The sequence below is a fragment of the Salmo trutta genome, unplaced genomic scaffold, assembly GCF_901001165.1.
Source record: "Salmo trutta unplaced genomic scaffold, fSalTru1.1, whole genome shotgun sequence".
In the NCBI taxonomy this organism is placed as follows: Eukaryota; Metazoa; Chordata; class Actinopteri; order Salmoniformes; family Salmonidae; genus Salmo; species Salmo trutta.
In genome coordinates this window covers 1-14,021 of record NW_021823371.1, presented here as the reverse complement: position 1 = coordinate 14,021, position 14,021 = coordinate 1, and the positions used below count along the sequence as shown (strand labels likewise).

At 45.3% G+C, this 14,021-nt stretch overlaps 3 protein-coding genes across 5 annotated transcripts; all 3 read right to left on the bottom strand.

Moving 5' to 3' along the window:
• Window positions 1-2,804: 2,804 nt before the first annotated feature.
• On the bottom strand, window positions 2,805-3,398 carry LOC115190459 (myosin-6-like). Its single transcript, XM_029748750.1, has 2 exons — window positions 3,083-3,398; window positions 2,805-2,879 (listed from the first exon to the last, which is right to left on the bottom strand). The coding sequence occupies exons 1-2, from the start codon at window positions 3,395-3,397 to the stop codon at window positions 2,859-2,861; spliced, it is 336 nt and encodes a 111-aa protein (XP_029604610.1). The 5' UTR covers window position 3,398; the 3' UTR covers window positions 2,805-2,858.
• Window positions 3,399-4,459: 1,061 nt separating this feature from the next.
• On the bottom strand, window positions 4,460-5,375 carry LOC115190463 (myosin-6-like; the record flags this gene model as incomplete). The annotated part of the gene is made up of 2 exons (XM_029748753.1): window positions 4,460-4,645; window positions 4,890-5,375. Coding segments are annotated over 2 exons (672 nt in total), but the record flags the coding sequence as incomplete, so codon positions are not given.
• Window positions 5,376-5,382: 7 nt separating this feature from the next.
• On the bottom strand, window positions 5,383-12,427 carry LOC115190460 (myosin-15-like). Of its 3 annotated transcripts, none has more exons than XR_003877272.1 (4): window positions 11,045-11,102; window positions 10,833-10,919; window positions 10,140-10,267; window positions 5,383-5,452 (listed from the first exon to the last, which is right to left on the bottom strand). XR_003877272.1 is itself a non-coding variant. In XM_029748751.1 (4 exons), exons 2-4 carry the CDS (start codon window positions 12,147-12,149, stop codon window positions 5,406-5,408), a joined length of 258 nt encoding a protein of 85 aa, XP_029604611.1. In that variant the 5' UTR covers window positions 12,150-12,238; window positions 12,362-12,427; the 3' UTR covers window positions 5,383-5,405. The 3 variants fall into 3 exon arrangements, 1 of the variants encoding a protein (XP_029604611.1); XM_029748751.1 differs by lacking the exons at window positions 10,833-10,919; window positions 11,045-11,102 and adding exons at window positions 12,067-12,238; window positions 12,362-12,427; XR_003877273.1 differs by lacking the exons at window positions 5,383-5,452; window positions 10,140-10,267; window positions 10,833-10,919; window positions 11,045-11,102 and adding exons at window positions 11,108-11,135; window positions 11,280-11,514; window positions 12,067-12,238; window positions 12,362-12,427.
• Between the last annotated feature and the right edge of the window lie 1,594 nt (window positions 12,428-14,021).

Here is a 14,021-nt window from a genome sequence, read left to right as displayed (position 1 = left end):
GATAAATAACAGAACACAACTTTGGATCTGTCTTGTCTCTTTAAGTGCTTTAATTCACTACAACACATGGATGTAAAGTGGGTTATACAATCTATTGTTGACAATGGACAGTCCTGTCAACGGCTATTTTAAGTATTTAACAGCATGGCGTTGGTTTGTGTTAGTCTATCATAAATCATTGCTATTTGAACACACGTCAAACACTTAACACCCATTGCAGTCATCTGAAAGCACAGAGTTTAATCCAGGAGTACAAGCAGGTCTCCACTTCATTCTGCAAGCAGATTTAGTCAGGCCTGAGACTAGACCACTCAAGAACACTCCACACGTCTTGGAAAGCCATTTCAGAAGACAGGTGGGTTTTCCTCATACATTTTACTTGGGCTTTGTTACTTTAATATTTATTTTGATACTAACAAACATACCAGTCCCTGCCGATGACAAGCATACTCATAACATGATGCTGCCACCCACCATGTTTGTAAATAGAGATTGTTTCACTCTGTTGAATTGGACTTGACCCAACCCTGTCATTTTTATTTTAGGCCAAAAAGTTTGTTTATTTGCAGTGTTTAACAGCCTTGTTACAAACAATGTAATTTTTGAACACAGGCTTCTTTTCACTTTTTCATACAGGCCAGTAATATGGAGTGAATGCAATGTTGTTGATCCCTTTTTGTATGTTAAAGTATTGTGGTGGCAGCATCACGTTATGGGTATGCTTGTCATCAGCAGGGACTGGGGAGTTAGGATGAAAATAAATATGAAAGGAGCAAAGCCCACCTCAAGTCTTAAAACCTAACCCTGGGATAGGTTTTATTTTCCTGTGGGACAATTACACACATTTTTATGCAAAGACATACCAGAATGGCTTTCCAAGAGGTGTTGAGCGGTTTAGTCTCAGTCCTGACTTAAATCCGCTTAAAACAAGATTTAAATATCGCTGTCTATCAATGAACCCGAACCAAATTTACTGAGCCTGAGTAATTTTGACAAAAATGCTGGATATACAGTGTATTCAGAAAGTATTCAGACCACTTGACTTTTTCTACATTTCGTTACGTTACAGCCGTATTCTAAAATGAGGAGAACACTAATTTTCCTCATCAATCTACACACAATACCCCATAACGACAAAGCGAAAACAGGTTTTAATACAATTTAGCAAATTTATAACAAAAAAAAGATACCTTATTGACATAAGTATTCAGACCCTTTGCTATGAGACTCGAAATTGAGCTCAGGTGTATCCTGTTACCATTGATCATCATTGAGATGTTTCTAGAACTTAAATGGACTTCTGGTAAATTCAATTGATTGGACATGATTTGGAAAGGCACACACCTGTCTATGTAAGGTCCCACAGTTGACAGTGCATGTCAGAGTAAAAACCAAGCCATGAGTTCGAAGGAATTGTCTGTTTCTCCAATTTGATTGGAGTCCACCTGTGGTAATTTCAATTGATTGGACATGATTTGGAAAGGCACATACCTGTCTATATAAGGTCACACAGTTAACAGTGCATGTCAGAGTAAAAACCAAGCCATGAGGTCGAAGGAATTGTCTGTAGAGCTCTGAGACAGGATTGTGTTGGCACAGATCAGGGGAAGGGTACCAAAAAAATGTATGCAGCATTGGAAGTCCCCAAGAACACAGTGGCCTCCATCATTCTTAAATGGATGAAGTTTGGAACCACCAAGACTCTTCCTAGAGCTGGCTGCCTGGCCAAACTGAGCAATCCGGGGAGAAGGGCCTTGGTCAGGGAGGTGACCAAGAACCCGATGGTCACTCTGACAGAGCTCCTGAGTTCCTCTGTGGAGATGGAAAAACCTTCCAGAAGGACAACCATCTCTGCAGCACTCCACCAATCAGGCCTTTATGATAGAGTGGCCAGGCAGAAGCCACTCTTCAGTAAAAGGCACATAACAGCCCACTTGGAATTTGCCAAAAGGCACCTAAATTCTCTGAGACCATGAGAAACAAGATTCTCTGGTCTGATGAAACCAAGATTGAACTCTTTGGCCTGAATGGCAAGCATCACGTCTGGAGGAAACCTGGCACTATCCCTACAGTGAAGCATGGTGGTGGTGGCAGCATCATGCTGTGGTGATGTTTTTCAGTGGCTGGAACATGGAGACAAGTCAGGATCGAGTGAAAGATGAATGAAGCAAAGTACAGAGAGATCCTTGATGAAAACCTGCTCCAGAGCGCTCAGGACCTAAGACTAGGTTGAAGGTTCACCTTCCAACAGGACAACGACCCTAAGCACACAGCCAAGATGATGCAGGAGTGGCTTCAGGATAACTCTCTGAATGTCCTTGAGTGGCCAAGCCAGAGCCAGGAGTTGATCCTGATCGAACATCTCTGGAAAGACCTGAAATAGCCATGCAGCGACGCTCCCCATCCACCTGACATAGCTTGAGAGGATCTGCAGAGAAGAATGGGAGAAACTCCCCAAATACAGGTGTGCCAAGCTTGTAGCGTCAAACCCCAGAACTTTAGGATGTAATCACTGCCAAAGGTGCTTCAACAAGTACTGAGTAAAGGGTCTGAATACTTATGTAAATGTGACATTTTCAGTTTTATATTTTAATAAATGAGCAAAACATTGTTTTTGCTTTGTCGTTATGGGGTGTTGTGTGTAGATTGATGAGGGGGGAACAATTTAATACATTTTAGAATAGGGCTGTAACTTAACAAAATGTTGAAAAAGTCAAGGGGTTTGAATACTTTACGAAAGCACTGTATACAGGTGACCACTTAATTAGCCAAGTGTGACCTCTGACCTTGTTCTCCTACAGCATGTTTCTTCAGTTTTCTGGCTGAAGGAGATCTTGGTATCATAGCTTCTGGTTCCTCTAGCCTACAATTATACTCTTCTACACAGAGCGATAAGCAGAGAAAGGTCAGTTTGGTTAGTTTTCTCGAGGTCAGCTAACTTTCTGACAAATTAATAACTTAAAGTCATGCTGTCCCCATGTGACCCTTAATTTGAATGATTGACAGACGCTATGTGTTTAACAAAGGAGCTAGTTAGGCTACTGTATGTGGTGAAGTGTGTTTTTCATGTCACTTTACTAACATCGTCCACTTGCTGCTCCAGCTTGACCTTGGCCTTGCTCAGCATATTGACCATATCCTCCCCGACCAACAGGTTAGTCATGGCCTGCTGGTGGGCCTCCTGCAGAGCCGCCTTCTCCTTGGTCAGACACAAGATGGACTCGAGCTGCTGGTGGGCCTCCTGCAGAGCCGCCTTCTCCTTGGTCAGACACAAGATGGACTCGGGCTGCTGGTGGGCCTCCTGCAGGGCCGTCTTCTCCTTGGTCAGGCTCAGCATGGACTCGGGCTGCTGGTGGGCCTCCTGAAGGGCCGTCTTCTCCTTGGTCAGGCTCAGCATAGATCTTCTGGTGAGTCTCTTCCATCCGGTTCTTCACCTGAGGACAGAAAGGGGGAACAAACAATGTGGTATAAATATGAAAGCTCGCAGTCATTGGACTCTGGAGCAGCGGAAACGCGTTCTCTGGAGTGATGAATCACATTCACCATCTGACAGTCTGATGGACGAATCTGGGTTTCACAGATGCCAGGAGAACACTACCTGCCCAACTGTATAGTGCCAACTGTAAAGTTTGGCGAGGAGGAATAATGGTCTGGGGCTGTTTTTCATGGTTTGGGCTACGCCCCTTAGTTCCAGGGAAGGGCAATCTTACGCTACAGCATACATATGACATTGTAGACAATTCTGTACTTCCAGCTTTATGGCAACAGTTTGGGGAAGGCCCATTCCTGTTTCAGCATGACAATGCCCCTGTGCACAAGCGAGTCCATACAGAACTGGTTTGTTGAGATTGTTGTGGAAGAACTTGACTGGCCTGCACAGAGCCCTGACCTCAACCCCAACGAACACCTTTGGGATTAATTGGAACGCCGGACTGTGAGCCAGGTCTAATCGGCCAACATCAGTGACCTCACTAATTCTCTTGTGGCTGAATGGAACCAAGTCCTCGCAGCAATGTTCCAACATCTAGTGGAAAGCCTTCCCAGAAGAGTGGAGGCTGTTATAGCAGCAAAGGGGGGACCAACTCTATTAATGCCCATGATTTTGGAATGAGATGTTCAACGAGCACGTGCCCACATACCTTTGGCCATGTAGTGTATCTAATATATACAGCACAGTAAATTGACTGATCAGAGGTTTACACAACAGGAATGCTGAAAAGTATATCTGCGGGCATTGAGCCACCCATATATCCCTCCCCCCTAGCTTGGGTACCAGTCCGTTTCACTAACATTCCACTCCATGTCATTGGCCAAAAATGTTGAGCATTACAAGGAGGGGCAAGGAGTAGAACGGTAGTTAAACAGACTGGTCCCCAGACTAATCCCTCCCTGCTCACCTTGTTCTCTGTGGCATGTCTCTTCTTCTCCACCTTGACCATTGTGATCTCCAGATCTGTCTTCAGCTCTGCCACACGTCCTCCAGCTTGTGTTTCTTGGCGTTCAGGCTGGCGTTCAGGACGGCGTTCATCTCCTCATCCTCAAGTCTTTCCTTCAGCTCTATGACCTTGGCCTTAATCAGCAGGTTACAGCAGGCCTTGATCAGCAGGTCACAGCAGTCCTCTGCATCCATCAGGTTGTCCTGCTCCTGGGGGTCAGGAGTCACACAGAGATAGACATCTTCTTAGCATCTCTTATCTTGATTTATTGCCTAATTGTTTCTGGTCAATTCTGATTAGGTCTACATTTATCTTGTCTGATCATATTTCTACATGTTTACTTTATCTTGTCGCATTGATCCTTATCTTGACAGTATCCTGTTGTACAGTGTAATACCTTGATGTTATTCTGTTGTACAGTGTAATATCTTGACGTTATCTGTAAACACTCACTGCCTGCAGCTGTAGGGCCAGGTCATTCTTCTCCTGGATCAGGGCCACCTGTCTCTCCTGCACCCCCTTGTGCTTTGCCTCCGACTTGTCAAACACGTCCTTCAACTTAGCAAACTCCTCCTTGAGTGTGGCCAGCTCCTTCTCTGCCATGGTGCTCCTCAGGAGAGGCCTGAGCTTGAAGAAAAGCAGGGCCAGCTCCTTCTCTGCTGTGGTGCTCCTCAGGAGAGGCCTGAGCTTGAAGAAAAGCAGGGCCAGCTCCTTCTCTGCCGTGGTGCTCCTCAGGAGAGGCCTGAGCTTGAAGAAAAGCAGGGCCAGCTCCTTCTCTGCTGTGGTGCTCCTCAGGAGAGGCCTGAGCTTGAAGAAAAGCAGGGCCAGCTCCTTCTCTGCTGTGGTGCTCCTCAGGAGAGGCCTGAGCTTGAAGAAAAGCAGGGCCAGCTCCTTCTCTGCTGTGGTGCTCCTCAGGAGAGGCCTGAGCTTGAAGAAAAGCAGGGCCCTCCTTCTCTGCCGTGGTGCTCCTCAGGAGAGGCCTGAGCTTGAAGAAAAGCAGGGCCAGCTCTTCACCACTGTAAACGCCCAGATGTGTTACTGGATTATTCTCTATTAAAGATTACATGGGTGAAAAGAGGGGAATGGTTTTGTGTGCACTAAGGTCTGAATTTAAAAAGGAATGACATTTGGGATTGAACATTCACGTTTTTGCCTTAATTAACCATCTATCTTATGTAACCATACCAAACATAATATATCATACTAAATGGAGTGACTTGGATTTCTGTACAGAATAATACTAAATGCTCTGAAACCAGGTTGAGTGTCCTCCGGGGCAGAACGACAGATTTTTATCTTGTCAGCTCGGTTATTCGATCCAGCAACCTTTCAGTTACTGACCCAACGCTCTAACCACTAGGCTACCTGCTGGTTACTGGCCCAACGCTCTAACCACTAGGCTACCTGCTGGTTACTGGCCCAACGCTCTAACCACTAGGCTACCTGCTGGTTACTGGCCCAACGCTCTAACCACTAGGCTACCTGCTGGTTACTGGCCCAACGCTCTAACCACTAGGCTACCTGCTGGTTACTGGCCCAACGCTCTAACCACTAGGCTACCTGCTGGTTACTGACCCAACGCTCTAACCACTAGGCTACCTGCTGTTTACTGGCCCAACGCTCTAACCACTAGGCTACCTGCTGGTTACTGGCCCAACGCTCTAACCACTAGGCTACCTGCTGGTTACTGGCCCAACGCTCTAACCACTAGGCTACCTGCTGGTTACTGGCCCAACGCTCTAACCACTAGGCTACCTGCTGGTTACTGGCCCAACGCTCTAACCGCTAGGCTACCTGCTGGTTACTGGCCCAACGCTCTAACCACTAGGCTACCTGCTGGTTACTGGCCCAACGCTCTAACCGCTAGGCTACCTGCTGGTTACTGGCCCAACGCTCTAACCGCTAGGCTACCTGCTGGTTACTGGCCCAACGCTCTAACCACTAGGCTACCTGCTGGTTACTGGCCCAACGCTCTAACCGCTAGGCTACCTGCTGGTTACTGGCCCAACGCTCTAACCGCTAGGCTACCTGCTGGTTACTGGCCCAACGCTCTAACCACTAGGCTACCTGCTGGTTACTGGCCCAACGCTCTAACCACTCGGCTACCTGCTGGTTACTGGCCCAACGCTCTGACCACTCGGCTACCTGCTGGTTACTGGCCCAACGCTCTGACCACTAGGCTACCTGCTGGTTACTGGTCCAACGCTCTGACCACTAGGCTACCTGCTGGTTACTGGTCCAACGCTCTGACCACTAGGCTACCTGCTGGTTACTGGCCCAACGCTCTGACCACTAGGCTACCTGCTGGTTACTGGCTCAACGCTCTAACCACTAGGCTACCTGCTGGTTACTGGCCCAACGCTCTAACCACTAGGCTACCTGCTGGTTACTGGCCCAACGCTCTAACCACTAGGCTACCTGCTGGTTACTGGCCCAACGCTCTAACCACTAGGCTACCTGCTGGTTACTGGCCCAACGCTCTAACCACTAGGCTACCTGCTGGTTACTGGCCCAACGCTCTAACCACTAGGCTACCTGCTGGTTACTGGCCCAACGCTCTAACCACTAGGCTACCTGCTGGTTACTGGCCCAACGCTCTAACCACTAGGCTACCTGCTGGTTACTGGCCCAACGCTCTAACCACTAGGCTACCTGCTGGTTACTGGCCCAACGCTCTAACCACTAGGCTACCTGCTGGTTACAGGCCCAACACTCTAACCACTAGGCTACCTGCAGCCCCATGAGAGATGAGAGGCTGTCTGAGATCCTCGCCATGCAGCAGGGCCAACTCACGAGTATGGAGAGACGCAAGATGTTGGAGGAGAAATAAAGATCACAAGTGAAGCAGTTCCACTGGGACGGCTCTGTATTTTGAGATTTCAGGCCCAACCCAAAACGTTTTTAGTAGTGTTTGATATGCAAATTGTGTGTTAGTGTGTGTATTTGCCACCAGGTTTGTTCGGTATGTACATGGCATGCGTGAAGTATGTGTGTGGTGAACGTGTCAGCACTTGCTTGCTTTACATTGTGTGTGTGGTCCTGGTGGAAATAGCGCCCGGAGGTTATAACAGGCTAACTGGCGCTTACAAAAACAAGAGGGGTTGACACATGGCCCTTAAAGAGCAGCAACAGCACCTGTCATGTCCTCCAGCCCCATATTAATAATAACCCATTCTCCCCGGCCCCCTTTGTCCATGGAGCCTGGAGTTCAGAGCCTCCACATAGCTGGAATAACTGGTCAGGTAATAAGGGATTAAGTCCTCTGGTTTCACAGAGGGCTGGAGTTTCACATTATAAATGCCCTCTACCTGACCCACAGTGTGTCTCCTGCCTTGCCAGTGATTCACTATTGATTTACTTCCCCCGGCCAGCATGCTTGCTTTCTCCCAGCACCCACTATTGTAAAGCAAATGAGACAATGGCTTGCGCCCGCCAGGCCATATTTGGTAAGCAGCAGCACACAATCTAATTTAGAACAAAGAGGGGCGGGATGGATCTAGACCGCGCCCACCCGTTGACTGACCAGTTCATTGGACACATGACAGGGACATGTAAGGGTGGAAAGCCATAGGACAAAGCATTCTAGCTACCTTTTTATAGTCTACTGCTTTACACCACATTTCCAAAAAGATCTACTGATACACACATTATCCCCAATCAATCAGGCATATATGTTTCATTATTTCCCCCCTAAATAGAATTTGTAACATATAGTACGTTTTGCGATACATTTACATTTTAGTCATTTAGCAGACGCTCTTATCCAGAGCGACTTACAGTAGTGAATGCATACATTTCATACATTTTTTTTTTATCCGTACTGGTCCCCCGTGGGAATATTCATAACATATTGTACGTTTTGCAAATTCGTTACATATACAGTGAGGGAAAAAAGTATTTGATCCCCTGCTGATTTTGTACGTTTGCCCACTGACAAGAAATGATCAGTCTATAATTTTAATGGTAGTTTATTTGAACAGTGAGAGACAGAATAACAACAAAATCCAGAAAAACGCATGTCAAAAATGTTATAAAATTGATTTGCATTTTAATGAGGGAAATAAGTATTTGACCCCTCTGCAAAACATGACTTAGTACTTGGTGGCAAAACCCTTGTTGGCAATCAGAGGTCAGACGTTTCTTGTAGTTGGCCACCAGGTTTGCACACATCTCAGGAGGGATTTTGTCCCACTCCTCTTTGCAGATCTTCTCCAAGTCATTAAGGTTTCGAGGCTGACGTTTGGCAACTCGAACCTTCAGCTCCCTCCACAGATTTTCTATGGGATTAAGGTCTGGAGACTGGCTAGGCCACTCCAGGACCTTAATGTGCTTCTTCTTGAGCCACTCCTTTGTTGCCTTGGCCGTGTGTTTTGGGTCATTGTCATGCTGGAATACCCATCCACGACCCATTTTCAATGCCCTGGCTGAGGGAAGGAGGTTCTCACCCAAGATTTGACGGTACATGGCCCCGTCCATCGTCCCTTTGATGCGGTGAAGTTGTCCTGTCCCCTTAGCAGAAAACAACCCCAAAAAAAAAAAAAAAAAAAAAAAAAAAAAAAAAAAAAAAAAAAAAAAAAAAAACAAAACATAATGTTTCCACCTCCATGTTTGACGGTGGGGATGTGTTCTTGGGGTCATAGGCAGCATTCCTCCTCCTCCAAACACGGCGAGTTGAGTTGATGCCAAAGAGCTCCATTTTGGTCTCATCTGACCACAACACTTTCACCAGTTGTCCTCTGATCATTCAGATGTTCATTGGCAAACTTCAGACGGGCATGTATATGTGCTTTCTTGAGCAGGGGGACCTTGCGGGCGCTGCAGGATTTCAGTCCTTCACGGCATAGTGTGTTACCAATTGTTTTCTTGGTGACTATGGTCCCAGCTGCCTTGAGATCATTGACAAGATCCTCCCGTGTAGTTCTGGGCTGATTCCTCACCGTTCTCATGATCATTGCAACTCCACGAGGTGAGATCTTGCATGGAGCCCCAGGCCGAGAGAGATTGACAGTTATTTTGGTTTCTTCCATTCCACACTCCCTTTAAGAGTGTGCTCCTAATCTCAGCTCGTTACCTGTATAAAAGACACCTGGGAGCCAGAAATCTTTCTGATTGAGAGGGGGTCAAACTTATTTCCCTCATTAAAATGCAAATGAATTTATAACATTTTTGACATGTTTTTCTGCAATTTTTTGTTGTTATTCTGTCTCTCACTGTTCAAATAAACCTACCATTAAAATTATAGACTGATCATTTCTTTGTCAGTGGGCAAACGTACAAAATCAGCAGGGGATCAAATACTTTTTTCCCTCACTGTAATATGAATTGTAATTCATAACTTATCATACGAAATGGGTGATGGACACAAATGAATACATACCATACGAAATGTAACATAATGTAACATAACTAAATGGACTGTTCTGGATCTACGTGCAGAATAATAGGAAATGCTCTGAGATCAGGTTGGGACACCAAACACATACTGACAAGTAAGTCTGTCCCAACATTACGACAACCGATGAGGAGTGACAATATGCTTTAGCTTCAGCCCCAACGCCAGGCACAACTGGAGATGAGATCTCAAAACACAAGAATCCAGCTCCAAACTCATTCAGGTGCACCAGTACCAGTCATACAGTACCCACCTTGGTGATTCATTCCAAACTCGTTCAGGTGCACCAGTACCAGTCATACAGTACCCACCTTGGTGATTCATTCCAAACTTGTACTGGGTGTGGTCAATGTCCAGTGATCTCAGCAGCTTCTCCACAGCCTTCCTGCTGTCCACAAAGGATTCCTCAGGGATAGCCATGGGGTTCAGGATACGATACCTGCACAGGATAGCACACACAGCAGGGAACACATAAGTAAGCCCTTGATTCTTCACATTATTGCCATTTTTATAATAAGATGGTACACGTGTTTGTGTCTCTGTGTTTTCAAAGTTCTACATGAATACTGTATCTGTTACAGAGGTGCTATGCCCATCGTAGTTTGAACTCTGCATTGAGGTTCCGGTTGGGGAAGCCCTTCCTGCAGATACAGAATTCCCTCCAGTACTCCATTACACCACAACTGCTGAAGGACCTGGAATGGGTCCATTCCTCCTGGGACAAATGACTGAACGAGTCAATCTTTCATCATCCTCGTCCTCAGTCAGAGGCATGAAAGAGTGGAGGTAGCACAGACTTAAAGTGATGTTCATGAGCTGAGTTACCTAAACATCACTGCAAGTCTTAACTACTTCCCTCTCAACTCAAGGCAGGTCATCGTGACTCAGGAAAAAAAACACGAGCACCTCTAAATACTCCCCTTCTGATCTCAACTAAACCACACATCTCCAACACCTAGAGCACTCTGGTAATGCCAGCCTGGCTCTACCTCACTCTTACACACCTTGTGAAGCTGTGACACGGTCTGGAAGGAGGCCCCATTCTTCCTCTTCTCTGTGGACTCTTTTGAATCAGCAGCTGAACAGTCAAACTGTAGATCATGATGACTTAATTTCCCTATTAGTGTAGTTTCACTTTAAAATGTGAAAATGTAAAGTTGTGTCACTGTCAATACCTGCATCGCTACTGATTAAGTTCTCTAAAAGGCATGCTCACAGTTTATTAGATGATCCCTGTAAGCAGATGACTTTTGTCTCATCTAAGGGGTCTCTGTTTTTTCCAGCCATCCTCTGATGTTGTACGGTACCTGGAGATGGGTGACGGGAGAGGATGGGTCAATGGTGAGAAATAATACCTTTAACATTGATTAATATCAAGTGTCATGGAGACTACATGTTTTAACTGTTAAAAAAGGAGCAAATGTTTCAAATAAACAGACCGGAGCACTTACCACTCCAGCGTAGTGCATCAGCTCAAAGTGGGTCTCGTATTTACGTTTGTTGTCGTTTCTTGGCTTGATGAAGTTGGGAGACTTGCCCACATGGTTGTCATACAGATTGGTCTTAAAGCTGACAGCAGTGGCCTTTTGAAACATGCATTCTTCCTCCAGGATTTGTATTTATTCATTTAACCTTTATTTAACCAGGTAGGCAAGTTGAGAACAAGTTCTCATTTATAATTGCGACCTGGCCAAGATAAACGCAAGCAGTTTGACACATACAACAACACAGAGTTACACATGGAGTAAAACAAACATACAGTCAATAATATAGTAGGAAAATAAGTGAGCAAATGAGGTGAGATAAGGGAGGTTAAGGCAAAAAAGGCCATGGTGGCGAAGTAAATACAATATAGCAAGTAAAACACTGGAATGGTAGATTTGCAGTGGAAGAAAGTGCAAAGTAGAAATAGAAATAATGGGGTGAAAAGGAGCAAAATAAATAAATACAGTAGGGGAAGAGGTAGTTGTTTGGGCTAAATTATAGATGGACTATGTACAGGTGCAGTGATCTGTGAGCTGCTCTGACAGCTGGTGCTTAAAGCTAGTGAAGGAGATAAGTGTTTCCAGTTTTAGAAATAAATAAAGTTTTAGGATGGGCAGTATACTTTGTGCCCATGGACTGCAGGAAACAAACGAGAGTAAATCACACAGAAATCAAACCACTCTTCACAGGCAAAATGTACCAGTCCCTCTGCTCTAGCCCCTTATTTGAATGGCTGAAACAACAGACACATACCTTCTCAATGAGTTTGATACAGGTTTGTAGATCCAAGCCAAAGTCGATGAAGGTACACTCAATACCCTCCCTCTTATACTCATCCAGCTCCAGGATGAACATGTGGTGGTTGAAATACTGTTCTAGTTTCTCATTGGGGAAGTTTATGCACAGCTACTCAAAGTTGGTGAACCTGAGTGGAGCATGGAGAGATAGAGAGGAGGGTTGAAAAGAAGGAGAGGTTTATGAGCTGAAACAGTCAGGAAAAAGACAATATAAAATGCAGAATTTGGTCAGAGGCAATGTGTAGGCCTACCTCGAAGACCTTAAACCCTGCAAACAGTCTGGCCCTTGACGATGTACTCGTTACACACTTTGACCCAGGGTGCAGCAGACCTTTGGTGAGGTCACCTGAATTGATCCCCATCAGGTAGGAGGCCTGTCCGCACCTGAAGACCAAAGCACATGCATACACTATATGTATAGTGTGCAGAGGAGGCTGGTGGGAGGATCTATAGGAGGACGGGCTCATTGTAATGGCTGTAATGGAATAAATGGAACGGGGTCAAATGCATCAACTTGGAAACCACTTTTGACCCCGTTCCATTTACTCCATTCCAGCCATTACAATGAGCCCATCCTCCTGTAGCTCCCTCCCATCAGCCTTCACTGATTGGGTGGTGTTTCAGATTGACATCGTGTTTGCAAAATAGTTTTTACAAAAAACACTATCATAACGGTATGGTATTCCAGTTTAAAGAATAGGAATGCTCAGGTTGACACTCAGGATGTTAACATTATAGAGTAAACAATGCACTAAAGTCTGTTTAATCAAACATGAAGTCGGACGACTGCTTGCTCCTCTCTCCGAACCTTCTTGAACTTCGTGTTGCCAAAGTGCATGATGGACCCCATTATTTATAGCAACTGTACTTCTCCTCAGGAGTGAAGCCCAGACTGTCCATTGCATACGGAGGAGGGTCAGGCAGAGAGAGAGAGAGAGGTCAGAGGCCAGAGAGTAAGGAGAGAAAACTTCACATAGTAAACAGAGTGGAGGAAAGAGCATTAGTAGAAAAAGGCAGTCATCTGTGGTCCTCCTCGTCATTCACATTCTCCACTGTTGTCACACCCTGGAAGCAAAAGTGGTAGTCGAAGGGATTGGTGGACATCAATAACATGTATGGAAGATCAACGAGAAACCCTGTCAAAAGCTTGGAAACTTGGAGAACTCGGAACAGATAAAACTCTAACCCAAAAGCATGGATGGATTCTCACGATGTATTGAGAAAACATATGGCCCAGTTACCAGAATGTATTTATATTTTTAGGCATTAAATGTAGATTAAATAATTCCAACATGACACCTTTCTATCTTTACATAGAATTGGTTGTATTGTTGTAGACTTACTGCACAGCATGTCAATGTAGGCATTGTCAACGATCGTGTGCCTCTTGCCTTTGTTGAGAGAGAGAGAGAGAGAGAGAAGAGAGAGAGGGCTTGGTTGTGAAACAGAATATCGCCCACATAGAGGGAGAGTCTCTGGTTCAGAATAACCTGTTCATCCTCCCTAGAGCTCCTCTATGGCATTATGTACAGAACTGTGACTCACATAGATCATCCACATACTGTAGCGCCTGGTGAGGTTGAAGAGCACAGAGGCTTCATTGAGGGTGGTCAGTGTGACCATGTCCTAATCATGTCTATACTTCAGAGGGTTCATCTGCTGTTTGTCATCGTCCTTCACAACCAAAGTGTGGGAGAGTTGGGCAAGTCTGTAGTCAATTCATACAGTAGGTAGCGGATGATCTATCACTTCATTCAGGGACTCCTGCACCACAGCATTTTCAACTTTGGTGATAATATTTCACATAGATTCTATTAGATCTGCACATTTTTTTAATGAAAAAAAACACAAACTATTGTCACAAATATGACAACAGTGCACTTCAGAACAAAGTAAGTTATTTTGGAACTG

Coding starts and splice junctions, on each gene's coding strand:
- LOC115190459 (XM_029748750.1), bottom strand. CDS start 3,397: ATGCTGAGCCTGACCAAGGAGAAGACGGCCCTTCAGGAGGCCCACCAG. Junction 2,880..3,082: donor TGGAGCAGCAAGTGGACGAT/GTTAGTAAAGTG, acceptor CGCTCTGTGTAG/AAGAGTATAATTGTAGGCTA.
- LOC115190460 (XM_029748751.1), bottom strand. CDS start 12,149: ATGAGTATAAGAGGGAGGGTATTGAGTGTACCTTCATCGACTTTGGCT. Junction 10,268..12,066: donor GTATCAAACTCATTGAGAAG/GTATGTGTCTGT, acceptor TATCCTGTGCAG/GTATCGTATCCTGAACCCCA. Junction 5,453..10,139: donor GTTTGGAATGAATCACCAAG/GTGGGTACTGTA, acceptor GGGCGTTTACAG/TGGTGAAGAGCTGGCCCTGC.